This window comes from Buceros rhinoceros, unplaced genomic scaffold, assembly GCF_000710305.1.
Source record: "Buceros rhinoceros silvestris isolate BGI_N320 unplaced genomic scaffold, ASM71030v1 scaffold4126, whole genome shotgun sequence".
NCBI lineage: Eukaryota > Metazoa > Chordata > Aves > Bucerotiformes > Bucerotidae > Buceros > Buceros rhinoceros.
This window is the reverse complement of record NW_010416738.1, coordinates 24027-34670: the sequence shown is the minus strand read 5'-3', so window position 1 is coordinate 34670 and position 10644 is coordinate 24027. Positions and strand designations below refer to the sequence as shown.

General features: G+C 49.4%; 1 protein-coding gene across 1 annotated transcript in view; it reads left to right on the top strand.

Moving 5' to 3' along the window:
- The first annotated feature begins 650 nt into the window (after nucleotides 1-650).
- Nucleotides 651-10644, top strand: part of PUSL1 (pseudouridylate synthase-like 1) — a 21115-nt gene continuing 11121 nt past the window's right edge. Inside the window, exons 1-4 of the mRNA XM_010137908.1 lie at nucleotides 651-704; nucleotides 4860-5047; nucleotides 8397-8546; nucleotides 10309-10482. Of these exons, the coding sequence (XP_010136210.1) occupies nucleotides 654-704; nucleotides 4860-5047; nucleotides 8397-8546; nucleotides 10309-10482 (563 nt within the window). The 5' untranslated portion in view covers nucleotides 651-653. The remainder of the gene's footprint in view (nucleotides 705-4859; nucleotides 5048-8396; nucleotides 8547-10308; nucleotides 10483-10644) is intronic.

Sequence of the window (10644 nt, the reverse complement as noted above, 5' to 3'; positions counted from 1 at the left end):
CGACGAGGAGGCGGCTGGGGAAGGGCTGGGCGAGCGCACAGGGCTCGGTGCGGGTAAATCCCCGGCTGAGGAGGTGAGAGCAGGCGGCGAGCGCGGCTCTGCGCCCCGCTGCTGCCTGGAGCTGCGGGGAAGGTGGGGTGGGCTGCGGGCTGGGTGCTGCAGGAGCGTGGCAGAGGTTGGGTTTCCCCAGGCCTTCAACATCCCACACGTATTTACAGTAAAAAAACCAGAACAAAACATTTGGGAGAACTTGTGCAGCTCCAACTCATGGAATTGTGCCTGTCTTCCTGAGGAGTTCACAGAGTACTACCATCCTCTGCCACAGCTCTGTTGCAGTGCACGGTGTGTGGCACTGTGGCTACTGACCTAAATTACTCCGAGCAGTTACAGGTAGGTTGGGTTTAACCTCAGGATGTGTCTCTCTGCACTTCATAAATAATCACTGCAAATAACCACCGTATCTCTTTTCCTGTCCATTCATTAAAGCGTTTGGTCCTTGCAAGTTCTGTGAAAAGATCCAGCTCGCTCAGGAGCAAACAGTTTGATGAGTGTTCCCCAGTAACTTCTGGATGTGTTGGTGGACTCCGTGTCAAGTCCTGGGGTCTTGGCGCATGTCAGTCACTGTTCTGTTTGTTTTGCTCTGCAGTGGAGTTATGGGGACTTCAAATAATCAGTCAGTGGTTGGAGTCCAGAATTATTTGGAGGTAGGTCCTTGCTAATTGTCATTAAAATTAAACTTGTAGGGTCACATTGTTGAGCTACAGATATTATCAAGGATAAATATTATTTTTAGATTGACGCGCAATAAAACACACTATAATATTCACAGCAAAGCGATTTAGAAATGATGTCAGTATACAGGTGGGAGGAATAGGTCAGGTGGAATCAGAGACATTGAGATCCGGGTCCTGAGAAAGATGTGAAGCCTTCACACTGCAACTGAGGCGTCCGAGAACTACAATTCTGAGCAGCCCTGCCCAGGTGCTGGCCCACCTGAGGGTGCCTAAGCACATGAACTTCGTTAGCACTCTGGCTTTGCCCCTGCTGGTTCTTAGACCTGCCTCGTTGCTGAGCAGGCTCAGCTGCTCTGCTGGTTCACGTCTAGAGCCTTTATTGCTTTAGAAAGTAGATGCTGTGTCCTTCCAGGAGAGGATGTCTCTGATAGGTATTTTCAGAACAAAGCACGGCAGGATATCCATTGTTCTAGAGGAAGAAACTGCTTCGTTTCCATTCTTCTGCACTTCTGATGTGCCAGGATAAAAAAGGTATGATCCTGTCCTCGCTGTGGTTCCTTGCTGCTCCCAGGCACTTCCCGGAATGTCAGAATGGCTTTCAGGAGCCACGTGCTGGTTGGGCTTGGAATGAGTGTGTAGTAGGAGTGCAAGACACCCCCTGGCACACCAGAGAGTGGAAGGCAAGTCACTTGCATCGGGTGAGTGCTCAGCACACCCAGATGTTTGTCTGACCCAGCTGTAGTTTAGTTCCAAGCTGCATCTGTTGGAGCAGCGCTGGGGAATGCCACGTTCCTGCGCAGGGCAGGAGCCAAAAGGGAGCTGGGTGACCGAGGGAGGGTGATGGCTCTTGCGAAGCACTCCGCAGAAGGAAAGTGTGATGAGTTACGGCTGAGTAAGAGGGTGTATTTGTATGGCTTCTTGCCTGAGACCATTGTGGAGAAAGTGTCTAAATGTTGTGCAGATCTTGAGAGAAGAGCCCCAAAGGACTTTCTATCTCATCTGTCTAATCCTCTGAACCATCCCGTGTCTCAGCCCCAGGCGCCGGACCTTGGGTGAGCCCAGCAGTTGTTTTGCATTATCCAAGTAACTTTATTTTTACAGGCGAGTGGGTAGGATGGGTGATTAAAAGAGAAAAGAAGAAGAAAATAAGAAAAAAGATAAACTTATTTGGTGTTGTCTTTTCACAGGATCAGCGCTTTGCAGGCCAGTTGTGGGATATGTGCTTTGCTTTCATGTGGTGGTATTGATGCTGGGCACTGCTGAGCAGGGCTGTGTCTATTACAACCACATGGGAAGTCTTAAAGCAACTTTAATAGAAAACTTCTGGGGCCTGTAGGAATTTATCTTCCTGCCTCCTTTTTCTGTGCAGCCTTGAACTTCACAGCTTTCCAAAGCCGGGAAGGCAGCTGAAGGGAAGGGCAGAATTTAATCTGTAATGAGATCTTGACTGTAGTCTGAATATGCTCCGATGTTGGTTTGCAGTTACAGCGAGCAAATAACCTGTGAGGTGTAGACGGTGTGTCGTTCAAAGCGTAACGGACTGGTCAGTGAGCGCGAGCTGCAGCCCACTGAGAGATAAGGGGCCATTGGTGGCCTCGGGCTGAGCAGAAGGCCACTCTGTAGCCCTTTGTCACTGTAAAGCGCTGTGTCATACAGGGCACAGCAGCTTTTGAGGTCCTCAGTACTGCCACGTATCAGAGCCTGGGACTGTCTGGAGGAAAGGGAGACTTGTGTTAGTTCCGGGACAGATGCAGATATTTGAAGGAGCTTTTATCTTTGAAGGGGGTGAGCTTTGCAGACATCAATTCCTTTATTTCTTGGAGTCATTTTTGTCTTGAAACACTTGGAAGCCAAGCTTGATAGTGATTGGTCCTCACACAGTTCCAGACCTTGCTTCCCCAGATGAGGAAGTTTGAGTCCTGCAACTTGGCTCTCTCCGGTTGCTTGTGGAATTAAAAGATGCAGGACTTTGTGCTCTAGTCTCAATTCTTACAAACTTTCCTGCTGTAAAGGAAGAGCTTCTGCCTAGCACCTTCTGCTACAGTGAGTAGCTGTTGCTTGTGCTGGCCGGCGCCGTGTGCCAGGCCTGCTAGGATCTGCAGAGTTAAGTTCCCTTTCACATTTGGTTTGAAGCATCTCCTGAGCGTGCTGTTTCCCGTTGCGCTGGTGAATGCTGCCCAAAGCTAATCTTCCCCACACGAAGCTGCGCTTTGGCCAGCAGCCTTGTGCTGAGGCCAGATATTATTCCTTGTGAAAGGAAAAGAAGGAGAATGTGCATGAACTCCTCACTGTGCAAGGCAGCTTTGCTACAACTCCTGCCCCTCCTGCTCCCCAAAACAGACCAAAGAACTGTCGTCTTCAACGCCTGTTTGTGTAATAACTTCAGCAGCATAGGAGATTGCTTTGGAAACCCATTCTTCTTGCAGAAACCATTTTCTCAGCTGCTTCTTCCTAGCTTTTGCATTAACTTTTATCTATTCCACTAAAAATGAGTTATGTTTTTAATTGCTTTCAGTTGACATAGCACCCAGTGAGTCAGCAATGACTTGCAACCAGAAGCTAGCGTGTTGTTATTTATTAGAACGCAGCAACTTACCGTGCAGCATCCCTCGCAGTGCAGTGTGGTCCCTTGTGTCTGTGCCACCAGCACCATTGTGGATGATGAAACCAGTAAATGGTCCAGCTGCTCTGAAAGAAATAGACACTCATTCCTCCAAAACATTCCTAATGCACAGTTTCTCTTGAACATTCCCGTCCAGTTGATCTCACAGGTTCCCTCTCTGCTCTGTAGATGGCTGAGCATCTTGAGGATTTTTTATTTTAGGTTTCAGGGAGAGAAGTGGTGGAACTTTTGCCTTCGCACCATAGGTAGTATATGTTAAATGGGCCTGTTGTTCATCTTGCTTGTCCAGCATTTGTACAGAGTGAGAAGAGAGCTGAGCCGTGAGTAATAGCAGCAATCTGGAATGTGGATCCATATCGTTCTGGCACACAACAGTGGAAATTTCAGCATGATTCAAAATATGGAAGTGCTTAGTGAATGAAACCTGTTAGCAGAACAGACCTACTAAACACAAGTAATGCTTTCCCCTGCATCACTGCTCTGCAGGGTGTGGGGGTTGTAAACACCCCAGGATGCTTGTTGCTGCTCCAGGAACATGGTCATCTGGAAAGACTATGGCTGGATGGGGAAAGGCTAAATGAAAATGGGTGAGATCTGGCTCAATGAACAGCCTCCTGCAGGTGCCGAGCCAAGATGTCACTGTTTGTACCACCTGCTAAAGAGAAGGGTCTTTGTGCGCTCCGCGGCTTGAAGAAGGGAGCAGAGACCTGTGAACTCTGAGCACGTGGGATAACAGCCTGGCTCCTTTATTCCTCCGTCTTCTCTGTTGCTTTTTCTCTGGGTGTCTCTGGGTCAAGAGCTTAACTTCTGCCTCAGTTTCCCCCTTAGGAATCCCTGGATGATAACCATCAGGATCTGGATGAAGAGCAGCAAAGCCTTTGGAGTTCCTCAGATGAAAGGCCTGCTCGGTTTAGGGGCTTGTTTTTTCTGAAAGGGCAGGAAAAACTGGTTGCTACCCAAGCAGTTACTAGATGTAAATAATGCGCCTCTTTTGAAACTCAGGGTGGGTGATATGAACAGATTATAGAGGAACCAGGGGAGGAAACTTCCTCATCAGCCACCTGTAGGCTCAGAGGACATCTGGACGGTGCAGACAGAGCTGCCGAAGCAGTCTGGGTCCAGGTCTTAGCAGTAATTGCAGGGGTGGTGTCTGGATGTAAAGGGGTGATTCTCTGTCCCCTTTCCCACTCAGCCAATGACATAAAGCCAAGAGCAGGGAGAGGAGTAGTTTTCGCTTTATTTTGTACATGTGATGAAGCCCACATGGTGTATGGGATGTTCTGTTTAAGGAGGTTTCAGGACAACAGGAGAGAAGCCACTGGTGCTGGGAGCAGACCCCAGCCAGACTCCTCTCCATCCTTTTCTTTGCAGCCTGCGGTAAAACTCCCTATTACTTCTGTGTGAGCAATAAGGAGACGTGGTTAGCAAGGAGGAGGAGTTTTTTTCCTGGCTAGCTCAAAGTGAATCCGCCATTCATGAATCCGTCTCTCGTTGGCTTTCAGAAGGCAGCACAGAAGCTAAAACCCATTGTTCCCATCAAGTTCCACATCTCCAGCCGAACAGATGCTGGTGTCCACGCGCTCTGCAACGCTGCTCACCTGGACATCCAGAGGGCACCGGGGAAGCCGGCTTTTAATGAGAAACAGCTCATCTACAGCCTTAATTACCACCTGAAGCCGGAGCCAATCCGGTGAGTTGGTGGCAAGACAAAGTCCTTTAATTTTGCTGACGGCACAGGACAGCCATTTCTTCTCCTATTTTCTTCTTCCTTCTTGTTAGAGTTATTACTTATTGCAGAATTTCAGACTAAGCTTATTCTACATGAGACCTATGTCTAAGTAGGCCTTTTCTGCCTTTAAGGCAGGAAGAAAAAAAAAGATCATTAAACCAACCATTTGTGTTAGAAAATGCTGTTAGAAATGCATGGCTGTCAGTCCCCAGAAATCCGAAGGGAAGTTGCTCCCCCCACCCCTCCTTACTTGCGGAAATGTGTTTTAGCAGTTAGCAGGGCTGGTCGAGTCTCTCTGAAAGCAGAGCTCTCGCAGTGGGTACCTGAAAGAAAAGTGAATGTGGATTTCACTGCTTCCACAGCCCACAGAGAGCCATCCAGTAACCAGCCAGGGCGCTCGTCCCAGAGCTGAGGTGGCCTGTTGGCAGGACGATACAGGACTGGCAGCTGTGCACCTACAAATCCAGTGCCTCCGCCGGCAGTTCAGCGCAGCAGCTCGGTTCCCCTGCAGGGAGAGGCCAGAACGCAGCGCAGCTCGCTCGCTCTCAGGCTAGCTGAGCGGCACGCTAACATCTGGGGGTCCTGGCCCCTGACAGCTTTCGCCTTCCTTGACATATGTGTGTGGAGTCTAATGCAGCTGCTGCGGGGTGGAGCTGGAGAGGATTTCTTTTCAGACTGCTGTCTCAATTGAAAAAAAAAAATGATTCTGAAATAGAATTTGACTTGTGCAGGGTTTTGGTTGTTATTTGTGCTCAGACTGAAAACTAGGTCAGGTTCTGTATGCCCTGAAAGTCAACCCCCTTCTGTGTTCTAGCAGTAACAGGAACCATGAAACAGGTCACAGTTTTCATTTCCTTCCTTAAAAGACTAAAGCAATTGTTTGGGCCTCGAACCCAGCTGACGGTGCAGCCAGAGTGTACCACTGCTATAATCAGTCTGTTCTGCACGTCACCAGCCGCTGAAGCTCAGTCTCTCTCCCCTGAGTTTCGGCTTGTCGCTTGTGTTGTCAAGCTCTAAAGGAATAAGCTGTTCTAGAGAGCTAGAACTGCCGCTGTGACCCTGCCACGCTCCACGCTGGCAGTCACACAGGCACGCCCTTGTAGCTGGCCCTGGGGTCAGGCCAGGAGCACACAGGATGGCTGCTGAAGGAAGCTTGACATTATAGAGCATCTCCAAAAGGAGGCAGTGGTGGGATCTCCCAGACAGGAGGAGTTTTCTGTCTCACACTAAGACCTGACAGGTGTGAATCGGGAGGAGTTACCTTCTGGCAGAACACGGAGCAGTCCTGATCAGCGAGAGGCTGAGTTCATCAGCTCTGCTTCTCCGACCTCCCTTGGGCTGAACTTTGTAAAAGTGGTTCAGCTGCTTCCCGTTAAGGCGCTCGGTGACGGGTGTGAGTCTGAGCGTATCCAGCAGCCATCCCTCCCTCTGGAAATGCTGCTTTGCCAAGAAGAATTCTCTGCTAATGCTGGAGAGAAAACGGCACTTTCATGTGGTTGCAAGCAGGGGGTGATGGAGAGAGGGATCTCTGTGAGAACGCATTATAGTCGATAGAGCTTGGAAGGGACCCGAGATTCCGAGCTGGCTGACTGTATCACCAGCAGCAATAACCTTCTTTGTGGCATGATGGGTCTCTTCTGTCAGCTCATCTCTCTTTTAGATTTGCAAAGCATATTTGAAAGGATCTTGTCCCCGACGATGAGAGCATATTTCACGGGTGGGGTAACTCTGGGAGGACTTTGCTGTCCCTTAAGCAGGGGCGGGAATACAGTAGACTCACACCTTCTATTTCTGGTTTTCTCCCACCTCCTACAAACTGACATTTAATTTCTGTTGTCAGTGAAGAGAGAAGGGTGTACTTCCAGAGGACGTCTTTGTATCTAATCCATTGCCATTTCTAGTTGGATGTCTTTGGGCTTTTATTCCTTCAACCTCCTCTGAAATTCAGGCTCTGTTGAAAAGGTAGAGAATGCCAAGAGTCTTTATTGACCAGCAGTCTTTTAAAAAAATGGGATCTTCACTAGGCCTGCAATGAGGCTGCTAGAATAAATGCTGGAATGAAGGGTATTCCTAGCTAGAAAGAGCCTGTGGCAGCAACTGCATCTGCCGGGAGAGGAGGGAAGGGATTCCAGCGTTGAAGAATCATGTGAGCAAAAATAGGCTTTTCTGAAAGAATCGCTTTATCAGAGGCACTAGAAGGATGGTTATTTAATACAAATCACGTAAGCGTTAGCGAGAGCAGCTCAAGATGGATGAAATGCTTGCGGAGGCATGTGGACAGAGGAAGATAAATGCAATAGTTTTATTACTGTGTTTAGAAGAGGCTGGAGGTCCTGGGTTCAAACTCCATGGCAGGCCTGGAAGAGGTAGTTTGCATTTCTGCTGAGAGTTCATTGCAGTGGAGCAGTCTCCTGGGTTTGTTATTGCAAATCTTCATGGATGCCTGTGGCTCGGCTTTAATTTCTCCTTCTGTGGTCAGAGCCTTTGCAGTCAGGGGATGTGAGCCAGAGGCACTCAAGCCGGCAAAAATCCCTGAAGCACCAACCTTTTAACAGTAAATAAATAGGTTTGGCTGTCACTTGGTCCCAAATGATACTGTCTTTTTGGCTGCCCCGGGTCCCTTCTCGCTGTGCCAAACTCCAAAGACAGCAGGGTACGCAGAAGGAAACAATCCCCGCTCTGAGGAGCGGTGTCCCCTAAATCACACCTGCAGAGAGGTTACACCCGTGTGACAGTGACTCTTTGCTGTACGCTCCCTGCGGGATGGTGAGTAGACGTGAACGTTTTCTGCGCGTGTGGCGCACGGGGGCTGCCAGGAGGTCTCCTGCATGCAGCGTTTTGCTCTGTTCGGTCTCAGTCTGGGCGATGGTGGGATGCACCTTAATTTTCATTGCTGCAGCCAAGGCCTCTTTGTCTTGGAGGTTGTGGGGGGAGGGAAGTGACCTAGTTTCAACTATCTCCATCTGCTTCGATGAGCTGCGTAGCTGCCTCCGAGAGTGAGCACAGAGGTGACTGTTGTTGGGGGAGTCCTCCCCACTCGTGTCTGGGACCATGGCTCTGTGAAAGCAGGAGGGCGCAGTGTTCCTTAGGTGTGCTGCTCACTGCCTGTGGCAGCCTACGGGTGCAACTCCCTGGTCACTGGTTAGTCCCTGGCTGTCAGGAGAGAAGGGTATTTGATTAATTTTAAGGGCAGTTTCTCAGAGAATCCGTTGGGTAATTCAGTTCCCATCTGTGTGGTGACCAGGCAAAAGCTTCTGAATTAGTGCATGACATTTCTCTCCATCTCACTCATTCTCCTGTGTCCTCACAGCATCTTGAGTGCCTATCGAGTGTCCGACAGCTTCCACGCGCGCTTCTCAGCGCTGTCGAGAACCTACATTTACCGGCTGTTGGTGGGCTGCAAGCATTATTCGGAAGTCCCGGTGTTCGAAAGGGATCTCTGCTGGGCTCCTACGGGCGGGTAAGTGTGTTCCACCCTCTGCAAAGGTTTGGCTTTTGGGGGAAATGGGAAGTGGGTAATTTCCACATGAAGACCAGATTTCCCATTCGTATTGGCTAGATTTCCCTGCTGAAATCAGTGCAGCCACAGCAGTTGTGTTCGCTGAGACCTGAGGCTTACAGCTCTTGTTAATCGTGCTGGTAGTTGTACCTGTGACAAACCACTGCTGAAATACTCGGTGGTGGCCAGTGGAGTCCATCAACAACTTTGTGTGTCCCTCCCCATGGAAGTGGTGAGTGTTTCCCCAGGTGGCCTCACCAGCTCGCACAGCAAACCCACTGGGACAGGCGGCCGCAGGAGCAGCGCTTCGGTGTGATGCCGACGGGCAGAAACGTGGTACGTGGCAGATCTCGGAGGTTTAGGTGTGGTTGTAGAGGCAGGCAAGAAAGAAGGCTGAGAATTCTTCTTTTTCCCCCCTCACTCTTATTTCTGCATGTGAATCTGCGCTCTCATTCCCTGTCTGAGTCCTTGCGTGTTTGAATAGTGAGAGCCAGTGGTGCTGAGCAACCCTACAACAACAAACCAGCGGATCTAGCTCAGTATTCGCTTGTGTTCTTGGAGTAGCCACCGAGTCATAACAAATCAGTGCTTGTATATGCAAGGGAAGAAAAACAAATTCAGTGCCATTTAAAACAAAACCAGCTCACGGCTTGGTAAACAGTGGGTGAGGAAAAAACAAACAAAACCCAAAGATAATTTGTTATTGTCCTTTTAGTTTATGTTGTACTGAGGTAAACATACAGTGAGGAAAACTGGAGTTTTCCCCAGTGTTATAGAAAAACAGGTCTGTGGCCAGTCGTGGTAATTTCATCACCGCTGTTGGAATAAGAGTTGGGGGTAAATGGAAAAAAGTGGAACCTCGGCCGTCCTAGCAGGGGAATGAAGATGACAGTGTCCTAACACTGAACTGATTGATTTTTCTGTGGGCTGTGGCAGGGAAAAATAAATTGTAAAATTAGATGTGCACAGCATGCCTGCATCTCAGGCTTCATGAAAGAGCATTTAATCTGTCCTGGACACTGTGGTGCATTTTCTCCAGAGGCAGTAAAGGGTCCGGTGAGCGCACTGGGAATTCCGGACGGGAGGTGTCTCACCGAAAGGTGGGATATTCGGACTGCGCGTGGTGGAGAAGCTGCCAGTGTGTGCGCTGCTGAGCACATCTGGTGTATGAAACACACCATACCAACTTCTGTGGGCAGCTGAATTGCCACCTAGGTGTCATCAGCGGCACCGGGATGCTGTAGGTGCTAGTCATTTTTCTTGAGCACAGTGGGAAAGTTTGATCATGTTGAAAAATATAATCTCGGGGGGCTTTTGTTTGTTTGTTTTCTTCAGAAATGTTTTGATTTCTGTTAAGGTCTGAAAGGCTGAAGCCGTGGATGGTTCATGCTTGCTCAGGCTTTTCTTAGAAATTTACAAAAAGAGAATAAAAATAAGCATCAGTTCACCGAATACATGCGTAAATCTGTGCGGATTCCTCTGCTTGAGACTATATGGAACAGACCTGGATACTTCAGATGCAGAAATCTGAATGACATCTTGGTGTGTGGTTTGGGCCATTACAGACAAACTCCGTCTTGCAAAATGGGTTTCTCCAATGGTGCCGTGTTAAATCTGCGTGTGCCAGGTTTAAGCCTCTCACCAATTAACTGGACTTTGTCCCACCTAATGTGCTGGGTCCCGCCTGATGCTCCTTTCCTTTGCTCTGCGTGTGTGATTACAGCTACCTGAACGTGCCTGCCATGCGGGATGCAGCCCAGTTCCTGCTGGGAACCCACGACTTCAGCACCTTTCGCTCCCATAACTCTGACACACCTTTTCAGTCTCCAGTCAGAACCATCCTCCAGGCAGACATCAGCCCCTCCTCTGGTGTCCTGGCCCACCACTATGAGCCCAGGTGAGCTGAGATTCTCAGTGAGGAGCTGCTTTGTCTGAAAAGCTTTGCAGACTGCCCTGAGCTGCCCTCCTGTTTGCCTTCAGCCCTGCCGTGCTGTCAGCAGGGTCCTGCCTGGGACGTTTCTTTCTCTGTCCTCGCTGATGTCCACAGGGAGAAAGATGA